Source organism: Hypanus sabinus, chromosome 4, assembly GCF_030144855.1.
Source record: "Hypanus sabinus isolate sHypSab1 chromosome 4, sHypSab1.hap1, whole genome shotgun sequence".
Lineage (NCBI taxonomy): Eukaryota > Metazoa > Chordata > Chondrichthyes > Myliobatiformes > Dasyatidae > Hypanus > Hypanus sabinus.
In genome coordinates this window covers 22650734-22666803 of record NC_082709.1, presented here as the reverse complement: position 1 = coordinate 22666803, position 16070 = coordinate 22650734, and the positions used below count along the sequence as shown (strand labels likewise).

The 16070-nt window shown below is 37.7% G+C and overlaps 2 protein-coding genes across 2 annotated transcripts in view; one reads left to right on the top strand and one right to left on the bottom strand.

The window, feature by feature from the left end:
- mettl8 (methyltransferase 8, methylcytidine) overlaps positions 1–2627 on the bottom strand; it is an 82915-nt gene extending 80288 nt beyond the window's left edge. The window contains exon 1 of the mRNA XM_059966586.1: positions 2372–2627. The gene's annotated coding sequence lies outside the window, so the exon portion shown is untranslated. The remainder of the gene's footprint in view (positions 1–2371) is intronic.
- Positions 1–16070, top strand: part of dcaf17 (ddb1 and cul4 associated factor 17) — an 80103-nt gene that overhangs the window by 19288 nt on the left and 44745 nt on the right. Inside the window, exon 6 of the mRNA XM_059966579.1 lies at positions 9079–9215. Within this exon, the coding sequence (XP_059822562.1) occupies positions 9079–9215 (137 nt within the window). The remainder of the gene's footprint in view (positions 1–9078; positions 9216–16070) is intronic.

The following is a 16070-nucleotide window of genomic DNA, read 5'->3' as shown; positions in this document are numbered from 1 at the left end:
AAAAGAGGACAGTCCTCTTGATATATTCTCCCTAACACAAATTGTTGTTTCCCTAATACCACAAAAGTGATCCAAAGGGAAAACAGAAAAAAATCCCACACTGTCTCGGGTCTTCATGGCGATCCAAAATGGCTGGAATGTGCAGCAGAAACTCTCACCCATCTTTACCAGCGCCGGGATAAACTTGTACTTGACAGGTTTTCTTTTATGTGGGGATTGAGAGTTGTTTTACCATCCAAGCTGAGAGCTAAAGTGTTGGAGGAGCTACATGTTGGTCATCTAGGTGTGGTCAAAATGAAAACTTGGCTCAAAGCTTTGTCTGGTGGCCTGAGCTAGATTGAGTGACCTGCTTATGCACTTTTTGGGATACCACCACGTACAGAAGATGCCAAGAGCAGCGCCTCTACCTTCCAGGGAATGGCCTGTACTATCCTGGCAGAGGATTTAGGTGGATTTTGCCAGACCATTCATGGGCACAAGTTTCTTGGTAATAATGGATGCAGCTACAAAGTGGGCAGAGGTTTCCCAACAGCCTCCACTACAGCCTTGCATACTGTTGATGTGCTGCGGGGCCTTTCCTCAAGGACTTTGTCAGTGACAATGGACCACACTTTATTGCAGAACAGTTTCAGTCAGCCACTCCTGAAAATAAATGGAATAAGACATATTACTTCTGCACTGTACCAGCCAGCCACAAATGGCTTGGCAGAATGGTTTGTCCTGAGTTTAAAGAACACAGTGTCTACACTGACACTGAATGAGAAGCTCGGCAATTGTTTCCTTGCATATTGCAATGCAGCACGCTACACAACCAACAGCTCTCCAGCTATGCTGTTCCTATGCCGTCCTTTGTGTTCACGCTTGGATCTGCTCAAACCCATTCTCAGAAAGAGTGTGCAGGACAAACAGCTGTGACAAATTGAGGGCTCCTCAAACAAGGAGATTCGATGTTACAGTCCTGGCAAAGGCCTACAGAGGTGATCAAAACTGGGTATTTGGAAAGATTAAGGACAGAACTGGACTACTCTGCTACACAGTGGAGGTTGTGTCTGAGGTCAATTGGAAATGACACGTAAGTCGTTTGAGGAAAACAAAGTCAAATGTTAGAACCGCTTCCTGCTGTCAGAGTCAATTCCTACAACCACCACTGAGGAGGCCTCAGAACCTGATATTGTTTCAAAGCCTCAAGTCTCTTCTGCCAAGCAGAGTGACTATTCTGACCCTCCTGTTGGGAAAGACTTTATTCCACAAAAGTAAGAAATCCATCACAGCAATTACACCTTACATCATTACTAAAGTGTGTGTGTGCCTCACTGAAGTAAAATTGAAGCACATACATTTTCTCCTGGGATCCTGTGTTTTTCTTCAAATTAGTTTTAGAGTTATAAAGCATAACATTAGTTTTGTGAAGGAAAGAACATCCTCTAAAATAGAAAAGGCATTTAAAAATACATTAAATACTCCTTGTTTATGTTTCTGGGCTGTTCACACTTTTGAATTTTTTTTTAAAGCATTCGCTGTTTAGTTCTGACATATAACCATGGATTAACAATAATGAAAACTGCAATGCTGAGGGTGAAAACAAAAGAAATGCTGGAAACAGTCATCAGGACGGGAAAGAAAAGGTGTAATGTTTTAGGTCAAACACACTTTAGCAGAATTGACAATGGCGGTGGTTATGCTTGTCATGAAGAGAAATTGTTCTATTTTTGGGGGATTATCACAGTAACAGGGTATTATTGTAGGTGGTTTCATGGATGTGCTAATATTCTGCTTATTTTCAACTAGTTCGTCAATAACCTGCCTCCATTTTAAGTCCACAAATGGGTTTGTTGACTCAAAACTGATTATGATCCCTGTTCGTTAAACCTTTACAGGCCTGCCTTTAATATTCTCATGACATTTCCACAAGTTAACAAGTGGCTGTGATACCTGAACTACTTCAAGCTATATGATTGTAGTGTTCTCACACAGGTGTAAAAATTCTGAACTAAGTACACAGTATAAACCGTAGTCAATGAGGCGCGATCCCAGTAAGATTAACCGTTTACTGTTCACTCTTCCACATTAACGTATGGTGAAAACTGTTGATAAAACAATACAAAATATATACAGTATTTGTTTCCTTCTTGGCATCACATTTACATCATAAATACTTGGAAAAATAAAACTACAACAAACTATATTACATTAAAGTACAACATACAGTCAGAATCTACCTACGCCATCAACTGCTTTAAATACACTTCAACACAAACTATCCGCAATTCTTTAAATAACAAAGAGCATAAACTTTATCAACCGTCATTACTTTTAACAGAATCAGCGTTAACATCTTTACTTCAACATATCGATTATCTTACGAACTTACGGCGTTGCTTCTATGATGTTTCTAGTGCGTAGAAAGAAAACTTTTCTCGCGCTGATCCTGCACACACAAACCCCCTCCTTCCCGTTTCTCCAAACCAGTATTTTCCCACAGGACGCAGCAAAACTGATTGTGACGTCATCACATGCCGCAATATATCACAGACAACGAATTTACTTTCAACGACCTTAACTAACTAAAAAACGATTACAAACGAATTACTAAAGCAAAAATGTAATAAACTAAACGAATGCCTTAAGGGCAACACACTCCCTGCCTGACCTTTGTAAGATCACTATGAACATAATACAAACTTCAGTCCCTAAATCAGTACTTAGGTAAAAGTAGAATGACTTCTGCAACTGGCCTTTGGTAAGTTTTCACATCACCTTGGTCAGAATTTTCAACTCAACCTTCCTGACATGTCCATCCCTACCAGGGAATGTGGCAGTGATTCTGGCCATTGGCCAGCAGTTGCAGGCGATCTGCTTGTCCCTGAGCAGGACAAGCAGATCTCCAACTTGAAGATTCCTGCAAGGTTCTGTCCACTTTTGTCTATGTTGCAACAAAGGTAGATATTCGTGTCTCCGACGAGACCAGAACTGATTTGCAAGAGCCTAAATCTGTCTCCATTGCTTTGTGTACAAATCCTTATCTGAGAAGTCCCCAGGTGGAGGGGGAGCTCCTGTCTTCTACGTAAGGAGTATTAATGGCGAGAGTATGAAGGGGCTTTCCGGGTCAGAAGAGACAGGTAGGAGTGGTCGTGCATTTATAATGGCTGTGACCTCTGCCATTAGTGTGCACAGTACTTCGTGGGTCAGTCAGGTGCATTGCTGCAGAAACATTGAATCAAGGATCCTTCTGGCGATATCAATCATCCGCTCCCATGAGCCTCCCATGTGAGAGGCTTGTGGTGTGTTAAACTCTCAGTTGCATCCCTGCTGACTGAGGTACCTTTGTGCTGTCTTGTCCATCCCGATCTCCTTGAAAGAAGTGCCTGAGAGCATTAGTGCAGCTGGATGTATCCAAAGATTTGATGACTTCAATGTGTACCGCTCTTGAACTCACACAGCTAAATATGATGGCCCACCGTGTGCTCTCTGCTTGTCCTCCTCTAGTGTGTCTTGTGGTGACAGTCAATGGACCAAATACATCGAGCCCCACATATGTAAATGGAGGGCAGTCTTCAAGGTGTTTTGGTGGGAGGTCTGCCATACGTTGAGCTTCCATCTTCCCTCGCAGTTTCTTGCGGGTTACACATCTGTGGAGTACTGAATTGATCAGTGTTTTGCCTCCCAAGATCCACAGTCCCACTGTCCTGTTTGCTCCTTCCGTCAGGTGATGGCCCTGATGCCTTACCTGTTTCTGGTGATGGCGAGTAAGCAGTAAGGACACATGCTGTCTTTGGGCAGGATTACTGGGCTCTTTTCTGCAGCTGAAAGGCGAGAGTGTATTAACCGGCCTCCAATGCAAATGAGATTGTTCTTCAGGATCGGGTTGATTTTCCTCAAAGGGCTGTCCTTTGGTATTGGTTTATTAACTTGGAGGGCCAAAAACTCCCTTGCAAAAGCTGCTCTTTGAGTTGCTTTAAGGATGACATCCTTTGCCTGGGCCAATTCGTCCGCAGTGTACCTACGTGGGATATGAAGCTGTTTTAGATCTTGAAATGAATCTTTCCAAACCTCCCATCTGTTTAGCTTGTCTTCTGGTAGAGGAGTGTCCCAGTCGGAGAGCTCAGAGGTAGGTTCTCTGAGAAGGGCTCTTCCTTGGATCGTAACTGGCGCCAGTAGACCCAAGGGGATCAAAAACACTGTTGACGGTGGAGAGAACTCCATGGCAGGTGAATCGCTTGACCCGGAGAACGTGAATGTGTCAGTTGTAATCTCCCAAAGAAGGCCCAAACTCCTTTGTGTGGGTATGGTTTCTCCATCTAGATCTAGGTCTTTGATTGCCAGAGCACAGTCATCGTGTGGAAAGGCCTCCATTACTGCCTGACAGTTTGATGCGAACTTGTGCAAGCGGAGGTTTGACTCAGCGAGTGAGACTTGTGTACGTTGGAGCAGATCAATTGCTTCATCTTCTTTCTGTAGCGATATCAAGCCATCATCGACATAGAAGTGCCTTTCTACAAACTTAACGGTATCATCGCCGTGCTCCTGTGCGCCCTCTCTGATGGCTCTTCGCAGCCCACGGCAGGTGATGGACTATTGCCGAAAACGTGGACTTACATCCGGTACTCACTGACTTCCTTGTTAATGTCATTGTCCTTGTGCCATAAGAAACAGAGGAAATTGCGATGGTCTTCCTGTACTAAGAAGCAATGAACATCTGCTGGATGTCCGCTAGGATTGCGACCTTCTCCTTCCGGAAGCGCAGCAGGACCCCGAGAAAGGTATTGTTGAGGTCAGGGCCTGTGACGAGCACGTCATTAAGGGAGATACCAACGCACTGAGCACTGGAGTCGAAGACCACCCTGATCTCATTGGGCTTTTGTGGGTGGTAAACCCCAAACGTTGGGAGGTACCAGCACTCCTCGCCTTCCCTCAGTGGCGGTGCTACTTCAGCATGTCCATTAGCGAAGATCTTCTCCATGAATGCTAAGTATTGTTGCTGCATCTCAGGTTTCCTTTTCAGGGTTTTATGCAAAGACGTGAACCGCTTGACTGCTTGCTCTTTGTTGTTTGGCAAGCGCTGGCGTGGTTCTCTGAAAGGTAGTGGGGTGACCCAGTTATTTACTTCGTCTCTGAAGACCTTGGTGTCCATTATTTTTAAGAAGATGGCGTCTTGTGCTGATGGAACAAGTTTATTATCATGCTCAGTTTGAGCGAAGACTGACTGTCCCAGTGTCTTGTCAGTTACTTTAGTACACTTGTTAAAGTCCTGTCGTGCTTCCTTGATACCCATGTAGCTTGTGCAGGGTTGAAAAATTGAATGGCAGCACATTGGTCTTGAGTGTTAACTGTTGGTTTGTGTATATTGCCAAGGCACACCTCTCTTATCACCACCCAGCCCAGATCCAGGCATTGGGCAAAGGGGGCGTTGTGTGGTCCATTGACCTGCTGCCTGACCTTGTGCACCCAGAGAACATCTCTTCCTAGTAGCAGGAGTATTTCTGCTTTTGGTTCCAGTTCTGGGATGGGCTTGGCGATGTGGTGGAGATGCGGCTGGTGTCGCACAGCACTTGGCGTCGGGATCTCAGTGCGGTTATTCAAAATTTCATTGCACTCTAAGAGTGGAGGGAGACAGGTGACAACTTTACCATCCAGCGACTCCAGCTGGAAGCCTCTGCCTTCCTCCCATATGTTTCTACGCTGCCTGAGCAAATTCTAAGGAACTGATTACTCTCTATGTTGAACAAATCAAATAACTCTGGTCTGACTAGTGAGCGATTGCTCTGGTCATCCAGAATTACTTCGGCTTTGATGGCCTTGTCTTTGGCTCCCTTAGGGTACACCTTAGTGAGGCAGATCTTTGAACAAGAACGGCTTGATTGACCTTGATTTTATCAACTAATGTTAATATTTTAGAATTAGTTCGTTTCCTAACTCCAGCAGAGTATGAAATAATCTGTCCACGAATATATGCTTTAAAAGTATCCCACAAAATTCCACTAGAGATCTCTACTGTAGAATTTGTTGCGAAAAACAAATCAATTTGTTGTTTAATAAAGTTAACAAAGTCTAAATCCCGGAATAAAATAGGATTAAACCTCCAAAATTTAGCATTGATATATGAATCCGTTATTTTAATAGATAACTTCAGAGGTGCATGATCAGATATGGTAATACAGTCATATTTACAATCAGTAACATCTGTGAGTAAATGGTGATCAATGAAAAAGTAATCAATTCTTGAGTAATTATGATAAACATGGGAAAAGTATGAAAACTCTTTGTCATTAGGGTGTAGAAAACACCAAATTTCACAAATAGCTGAATCAATCATAAAAGAATTAATAAGAGAAGCCAATTTATTCGGAAGAGTTTGGGTAGGCTTGGATCTATCCATCACAGGGTTTAAACAACAGTTAAAATCCTCACCCATTATCAGTCTATATTGATTCAGATTAGGAAAAGATGTAAATAAGCATTTAAAAAATTCAGGACAATCAGTATTTGGAGCATAAACGTTAACTAAAACAACTTTCTGATTGAAAAGTAGACCAGTAATAAGCAAAAATCTACCTTGTGGATCTGAAATTGTTTCATGATGTATAAAAGAAGTTGATGAGTCTATAAAAATAGAAACACCTCTTACTTTGGCTTGCGAATTTGCGTTATACTGTTGGCCCTTCCAAAACCTAAAAAAATGTAGACTATCCACCTTCCTTACATGAGTCTCCTGCACAAAAGTAACATTAGCATTCATTCTATGGAATACTTTGAATATTTTTTTCCGTTTGATCGGATGATTTAAACCATTAGTATTCCAAGAAACAAAATTAATAATCCTATCCATATTGACAATATTTATTACAGTTAACACATAAGTTTAAAAAAAATGTGAACTCATGAACCCGGAAGAAGGAAGTGAGTTCAAGGAGAAACCGGAAGTCACGGCACTGCAACCATTTTTGTAGTTTCATATAGGCCCATGAAATAAAACTATGCAAAAAGCAAGCAAAAAGAAAAAAAAGAAAAAGAAAAATCCCCCTCCCTCCACCCTTGAAACCCCAGGAAAAAAGCCAAAAAGAGGCAAGCAGGCAATCTAATACTAAAATTACCCCCGTGTCTCAAGATGGCAACTCAGACAAAAAAAATTGAAAAAAATACAAACAACCCATATTATAAGAAAGGATTAATATAACAAAAGTTAAAATATAAAAGGGTTAAAAAATTAAATTGATAAAACCCATAAATAAATATTACTAAATTAGTATTTTAAATGAGAGTTTAAAACTTTCAAACTCATCAAAACGGGTATGACGTTCCAAGCACAAAAGTCTGTCGGGAAGAAGAAACGCCATTTTATTATTTTTTTAAAAAATCTTAATATTTAAATGTTAAAAATATAAAAAAAAGCTTATACAAACTTAAAAAAAAGGAACCCTAATCAGTTATTTTCAAGGTTAATAGATTAATAAAATATAAAAAAAATTAAATCAGAATAGACCGAAAAAAAGAGAACTTTTACAATATATAAAAAATACATGTCAGCCATACCTAAAAAAAAAACCCATCATTCTGTAAGAGATCGAAATTTATAGACTAATTATTACATTAGTCAATGCGATGGAGTGTCATTGTTCCAAAAAACTTTGAGCATCCGCTGGAGATTTAAACAGCCGAACAGTTCCGTCTTCAGAAGTAACTCTCAGATGTGCTGGAAATAACAGCGCTTGCTTGTAGCCTTCATGGTGAAATTTAGACATAACCGGTCTAAAAGCCATTCTTGCCCTTAAAACTTCAGGGCTATAATCTTCCAAAATACGAAATTTGAATTCTTGAAAGTTAATCATACCCTTTTTCTGAGCCGCTCGAATCAGTCGCACTTTGATATGAGAGTAATGGATCCGGAGAATTACATGCCATGGTTTGTCTGAATCAGAATGAAAGCGAGAGATACGGTGAGCACGATCGATTATTGGAGGAGAGTCCAGAACTTCTGAACCAAAGACATCCATTAGAAGTTTAGAAAAGACAACGATAAGATCACCGCTCTCAAATTAGCCGATTTTGTCTTCGAGAGCGATTTTCAAGATCAATAATTTTAGATTTATAACGATCCATCTGTTGAGAAGTCGAAGCTTGCTCTTGTTTCAAAGTTTCGATAATATGTTCTTTCTTCCGAGCGGCTTCTTCAAGTACCAAAATACTTGCTTGTTGTTTTTGTAGTTCCAGTGAAAATGTTTTAAGTTCTCCTTCGAATGATTTTAAACGCTCATCAAACGCAAAAAGCTGTTCGGTAATTTTTCTCTCCAGAGCCGCAAATTTATCTTCTATAAGCTTTACAATAGTTTCTAAAGTTATCGGTTCTTTCGTCTGTTTCAATTCTTTTGCTTTAGACATTTCAGCGAGTTGAAAATAGATCGAATAGTTAAAAAGAAAAATTCTATATATTTAAACCCCTTTAGAATAAGTAAAAAAAGATCACTTAAGGGGTGTTTGTAGGTTAAAAGACGTAAAAGGTTTGGAGCAAAGCCAAAAGCAGTTTACTCCATAAGCGCCATCTTGAGACCTCTCTATAAACGAATTACTAAAGCAAAAATATAATAAACTAAACGAATGCCTTAAGGGCAACACAATGATTATTTCAAACTTTATGATTATTTCAAACAACAGAACTTCCAGCCTATTCTTCAGTACTTCTGACAGTATTGTGCATCCTTTGCACATCTATAGATGGGGTTCATCAATATCCTAAATGACATTTTAGGGAGTTTTGAGAGGAATTCTTCCTTGGTTTTCTGCACCTTTGGTTGTTGAGGTGAACATGATGCCTGATGTAGGAAAATATTCAGTGACATAAGTGATTTAAGAGTGCTGAGTTAAATGTAAAGCGTTGCCTTTTACTAATTAACACCCATTCCTTACCCATTACCAAATCACCATTTCCTTCTCGTCATCTCCTTAATATCACTGAGTTGTAACTGTGATGTTCATATGTACCACTACATTGTTTTCTGTCAGGATTTCTGTTTAAAATTACAATGCACAAACATCAAATTTGAAGGGATTTCACTGATTTTTAAATATTCTTTTACCGACAAGGGAGAAATGTTACCCAAGCCATCAGATCACAAGCCTGCGATCTTGGCTCTTACTGCGAACAATTGGCTTATCCGCATGTCTACCAAGACTGCAGAGACTCTCGAAAAAGTTTACCTCTCATCTCAGTGGAAGTTCAGGTATTTTATGAGAATGAATTGCTTTACTTGTAAAAGATACTTAATATGTATTTGTTCATCATGGTGTTGAAAGGGGAGTAAAGCAAAGCATCTACGTTTACAGCTCAGTTATGATACATGGAACTTGATATGTGTTGACAGATCAAATGTAAGAACTGATGCATTTGTTCCCTTGGTGCAGCCCCTCTGTTAGCTTGGCCTCTTTCTCTTAAATGCTGATTAATAGAGTGTGCAAGATGGTAAAATTCCAGGTTACATTACACTGTATTAGATTTGTATAGGCCTGATTTTCATGTGATGGGTCAGAGAGTGTGAAAAGTAAAACGATGGTATCTCCAAATCGGTAAAATAATAATAGAGCAGTATTAGGTGGTTAGAGTTTGGTTGGCAGAGTTAGTGTAAATGCTTTAGGGACAAGTATTACAGTTGTACAAGAAAAGTGATGGATTATTTTTTTAAAATATTGGACTTCCTAAACTTAAAAGAACAAAAAAAAATGACGTTTTGATGCCAAACTTTGCCATCTTCTTCAGGGATGATGCCTGGGCATGTCTGTTCCAATGGTATTTATACCGTAGTCTGTCCCTCCTGATTGGTTAGTCCTCATCCAATCAGGTTTTTGCTCTCCCACCTTGTTTACGATTGAATTCCAGTTCTTACTTAGAATGAGAGCTTCGTCTTTGTTAAAATTCTTTTCCTCTAGTTTCATTTCAATGGTTTCCTTTAGCAGGTAGTCCCAAAAGACAAAACATTGGTTATAATTAATACCTGTACCCGGCTGGAAGCCTAGGAAGTGTATATTTGTCATATATTTGCTGTGAAAACACTATATCCTATTTTTTAAACAAAAAAAATAAAGGCAAAAACATCACAGAAAATGCTGATTATGAGAAATCTAAAGAAGTTTAACTGGGTTAGTGGGATGAGAAATGATGGAGTTTAGTTCAGACGTTAGTTGCCAGCTGGTGACGTAGTGACGTCTACACTGGGGCCTAAGGGCCTGTTTCAATGCTATATAGCCCTATAGCTGCAAAGGTTGAATTTGCAGCAAGAGGTGCTGAAAATGTATGGTAAGAATAAAATCACAATCAATGCAAAATATTGTTATAGTTCTGAGGGAAAAATATGATCTTTAATAGTACACTTTCAAAAATGTTGTTAAGTGATAGTCTGAATTTTTAAAAAAATAGGGATTTTGCACATATACGATGGAAGAGAAATAGCAGACATCTTGAATGGTACTTTATGTCAGTGGTGAGGATGTTATAGACATTCTAATTAAAGGCTTCTAAATATATCTTTACTTGGGGTTGGTTCCTTGACTTCTCATTTTATGACATTATTCAGGAGTGGAGAGATAGGAAATGTAGGGAGTTATAGGTGGAACCTAACTGGAGGAACTGGGCAACATAATCAGCGGACACTAAACTGCATACCCTTGTGCCTTCCCAATCACTGTGGGAGATTTCAACTGGTCTTGCTTGAAGAAGTCTGTGAACAACTGCCATCAACATATCACCCGAGTCAGCTGGAGACGCTCATGGAGTGAGTACCGTTTTGGATTCGCTCCATAACCTTTACTTTTTTTAACCTTTGATCACCCTTATTCAGCTTATTTTTACCTATACCGAAAGTTTCTTTATTCTTTTTTTTTGGATTTACTGCCAAGAGTTTGTTGTGAACTTTTGAAGATATGCAAACAGAAATGTCTCTCAGATCTAAGGGACGGGATCCCGGACGTAATTCGAACGGTAACGGAAAAAAGCAGGCTCCGACACAACAAACACAATTAACTTTTGAATTGTTTATGGAGGTTTTGGATAAAAAATTTGCTGAACTACAACAATTTTTTAAAGAAGATATAAAGGCTTTTCAAGAGTACATGGTTAAGACGGATTTAGTAATTAAACAGCAACAAGCTCTTATTGCGTCTCTGCAAGAAGAAGCTCGGAAGCGAGATTTGACTATTGGAAAACTGCAACAGGATTTAATTTCGACCATTAAGCTGATGGAAGCCCTTAAAGCCAAGAGTGACGATTTTGAGAATCGGTCCAGAAGACAGAACTTACGTATACTTGGTCTTCCAGACGGCATAGAAAAAGATGACCCTTCGAAATATTTTGCTCAACTTTTAAAAGAAGCGTTTCCGACGATTTTCCCGAATAACCCCCCTTTATTGGATCGGGCACATAGAATTCGGCGTCGATCACCGAGTGTTACAGACAAACCTTCGGTGGTAATTGTCCGGTTCCATTATGTACATGACAAAGAACAAGTTATAAGAGCAGCTCGTCGGGTAGGAATGATTAAAATCAAAGATTTTTGCTTCCGCCTGATCGAAGATTTTAGTCCAGATCTTTTAAAAAGAAGGCTTCTTTTTAAACCGTTGATGACTGAATGTTATGAGAAAAATCTGAAACCTGTGCTTCTATATCCTGCGAAGCTTCGAATTTCTCCGTCGAATGCTCCACGACAGGTTTTCCTTTCAACTTCAGAAGCGAGAAAATATCTGGAAGAGAACTTCCCTACTGCTACAGACACCAGTCTCTAATAAATGAACGATTCTGATCATGTAAGATGGTTCTCGATCTCTTAAACCAGAATTAAAATTTGGTTATTGGTGTAGGTTCATCCTACACTTTATACCTAAGTTAAAGTGTGTTTGCGTCATGTTAATTGTTTTGCCTTATACACTTTAATCATTTAACTACATACTTGTCTATTAACTTTGTTCCTTCGAAGGTATATTTTTAATTCTTTGAAGGTAAATTTTTCCTTGATTAAGATGGTAGTTTTTTGGAAAAGATTTTTGGTTTTGCTTAAGATGGCATTATGTTTATATTTTTCGCGTTTCTTCCGTACAATGCATCGCTTATCTTAGCTTAAATATTTTTTGTTTTGTCTGGGCCAGAGCCCGAGTTATAATTGTTTTTTAGTGATTATATTTTTATTCTTTTTACAACTAACTATACTTAGAAATATGGTTTTTATTATAGCGATTTTATTTTTAAAGTTGGGGTGATTCTTTTATATATATCCTTTTTTTATGGAGTGTTCTTCAGCTGACATGGGGGTAGGATTAGTCTTTTTCTCTTTTTAAGTCATATTTTGGCTTTTTCTCTTTTTCTCGGGGGGTGGGGGGATGGTCTGTTTTCTAATTCTATTTTTTTTGTACCAGTTTGTGTTAGTTTTTTTATTCGGGCTGTTTTTGAACTTCAAATATGTCTGTGTTGTCGTCACTTCCGGGTCTTCTCACTACTTTTGTTTCTCTTCCGGGAGCATGAGTTTATAAGTTGGTTAACCCTTTCTATACCAAAGGGTTGATTATAGAATTATGGCTCAGACCATTAATTTTGTGTCTTGGAATACTAATGGTTTAAATCATCCAATTAAACGAAAGAAGATTTTCGAAGTATTCCAAAGACTTAATGCTCATATCATTATTGTACAAGAAACTCATGTGAGGAGGGAGGACAAATTTCGTTTTTTTAGATTTTGGCGGGGTCAACAGTATCACGCAAATTCGAATGCTAAAGTAAAAGGAGTTTCAATTTTTATTGACTCCTCTATTTCATTTGTTCAACATGATATTTTTTCGGATCCGAATGGCAGATTTTTGTTAATTACGGGTTTACTTTGTAATAAAAAGGTTGCTTTGGTTAATGTTTATGCTCCAAATGTGGATTGTCCTGACTTTTTTAAGTCTTTATTTACTTCTTTACCCAATCTAAACGAATATAAGTTAATAATGGGTGGTGACTTTAATTGTTGTTTAAATCCTCTGATGGATAAATCTTTATCTATTCAGACTTTACCTAATAAGTCGGCCACTTGTATTAACTCTTTTTTGACTGACAATGGAGTTTTTGATATTTGGAGCTTCCGGTATCCTAATGACAATGAGTTTTCTTTTTTCTCACATGTTTATCACTCTTATTCAAGAATTGATTATTTTTTTGTAGACTCTTGTTTTATTCCATTGGTAATCGGTTGTAACTATGATATTATAGCTATCTCTGATCATGCTCCATTATTACTTTCTATGAAATTTACGGATACAGCTTCTAATGCTAGACAATGGCGATTTGACTCTACCTTGTTGCAAGACTCTGACTTTATAAAATTTATGGAGGAGCAGATCGACTTCTTCTTCTCAACTAATTCTACAGATGATATTTCCTGCGGAACACTTTGGGACACTTTTAAAGCTTATATACGTGGACAGATTATTTCTTATTCTGTTGGTTTGAGGAAACGTATTAAGATGGAAACTCTTTTATTGGTTGATAAAATTAAAGAGATTGATAAGAAATATTCGATTGCTCCTAGTAAGGAGCTTTACAAACAAAGGGTTGAACTTCAAATGGAACATAGTTTATTACTTACATCCTCGATTGAAAATCAATTAATGAAAACTAAATCTGATTTTTATATACATAGTGATAAATCTGGTAAACTGTTAGCTAGTCAATTGAAGAATGCTCTGGTTAAACGTCAAATCACTAAGATTGGTCAGCAGAATGGGAATCTGACAGTTAATCATGATGAGATAAATAAGGCATTTCAAGATTTCTATACCTCCCTGTATCAATCTGAATTTCCTCAAGATTATAATACCATGTCTGATTTTCTTGGAAAATTAAATTTTCCAAGGTTATCATCTGATGATCTTTTGATATTGGATACTCCTATTACGGATGTAGAAATTAAGGGGGCTATTTCCTCAATGAATTCTGGGAAAGCACCGGGTCCAGATTGTTATACAGTTGAATTTTTAAAATTTTTTTCCGCTACTCTTTCCCCTTGGTTAGGTAAGGTTTTTGAGGAAGCCATTAGATTAGGGAATTTGCCACAATCTTTTTATAGAGCTTCCATTTCTCTAATATTGAAGAAAGATAAAGACCCTACTAATTGTGCTTCTTATAGACCTATATCTTTATTGAATGTAGACTCCAAGATTTTTTCCAAGTTACTGGCATCTAGATTGGAGAAGGTATTACCCAAAATTATTTCAGATGATCAAACTGGCTTTATTAAAAATCGTTATTCTTTTTTTAACATTAGGAGATTGTTGAATATTGTTTATACTCCCTCAGATGATACTTCAGAATGCGTGATTTCATTAGATGCGGAGAAAGCATTTGACAGAGTTGAATGGCCTTACTTATTTAATGTGTTGGAGAAGTTTAATTTTAGTCCGATATTTATATCATGGATTAAATTGATTTATCATACTCCAGTAGCCTCAGTGTTTACCAATAATCAAAGATTTCCCTTTTTTCGCCTATTTTGGGGCACTAGACAGGGATGTCCTCTTAGTCCATTACTATTTAACATTGCCTTAGAACCTTTGGCAATTGCCATCAGACAATCACAGGATATTTTGGGTATTAATCGTGGGACAGATATTCATAAGTTATCTTTGTATGCAGATGATTTATTACTATTCATTTCTAACCCGGAGAAATCCATTCCAGCAGTTTTATCATTATTGGTTCAATTTAGTGAGTTTTCTGGGTATAAGTTAAATCTTAATAAAAGTGAATTGTTTCCATTGAATAAACGGGTCCCAATTTATGGAAATTTACCCTTTAAATTAGTTAATGACTTTTTTACTTATTTAGGGATCAAAATCACAAAAAACCATAAAGATTTATTTAGATTTAATTTTTTACCCTTAATTGATCAGATTAAAGGTTTGTTTACTAAGTGGTCACTTTTGTCTTTATCCCTAATAGGTAGGATTAATGCTATTAAGATGGTTATTTTACCTAAGTTTTTATATATTTTTCAAGCGATACCAATTTTTATCCCGAAATCTTTTTTTACTAATGTTGACTCTAAAATTTCTTCACATATATATGGCAGAATAAAAATCCCAGGTTAGGTAAAACATATTTACAGAAGACAAAAAAGGAAGGCGGGTTAGCATTACCTAATTTCAGATTTTACTATTGGGCAGTTAATATTAGATATTTGTTATGTTGGTTGAAAGATGGGGGTGGATCTTTTGGCCCTTGTTGGGTGAGTTTAGAAACTAAATCGGTATCAGCTTATGCTTTGGGTTCTATTTTAGGGACTTCTCTCCCTTTTGCTCTTTCTAAATTGCCGAAACGAATTGACAACCCGATAGTTAAACATACATTGCGTATATGGTTTCAATTTCGGAGATTTTTTGGGTTGACTCAATTCGTTTTAAATAGTCCTATTGTATCTAATTGTTTTTTTCACCCTTCCATTATAGATCAAGCTTATTCGGCTTGGAAAACTAAGGGATTACTAAGATTTTCTGATTTATTTTTAGATAATTGTTTCATGTCTTTTGAACAATTATCCAACAAATATAACTTGCCGAGATTTCATTTTTTTAGATATTTACAGATTAGACATTTTTTAAGTTCTGTACTCTCTACGTTTCCAAATTTTGTGCCTTCAGATACTTTGGAGAGTTTATTTGAATTAGACCCTTTTCAAAAAGGGCTTATTTCAAAACTTTATAATATAATTATGAAGATACGTTTAGAGCCTCTTTATAAGACTAAACAGGATTGGGAAAGAGAGCTTAGTTTTAGTATTTCTAGTGAGAATTGGGATAGAATTCTTCAATTAGTTAATACATCATCGTTATGTGCCAAACATTCACTAATACAATTTAAGGTTGTACATAGGGCCCATATGTCCAAGGATAAATTAGCTCATTTTTACTCTCATATAAGCCCTATTTGTGATAGATGTCATTCTGAAATTGCGTCTTTAACTCACATGTTTTGGTCGTGTTCATTTTTGGAGAAATATTGGAAAGATATTTTTGATATTATTTCTGCGGTTTTGAATATCGATTTACAACCTCATCCT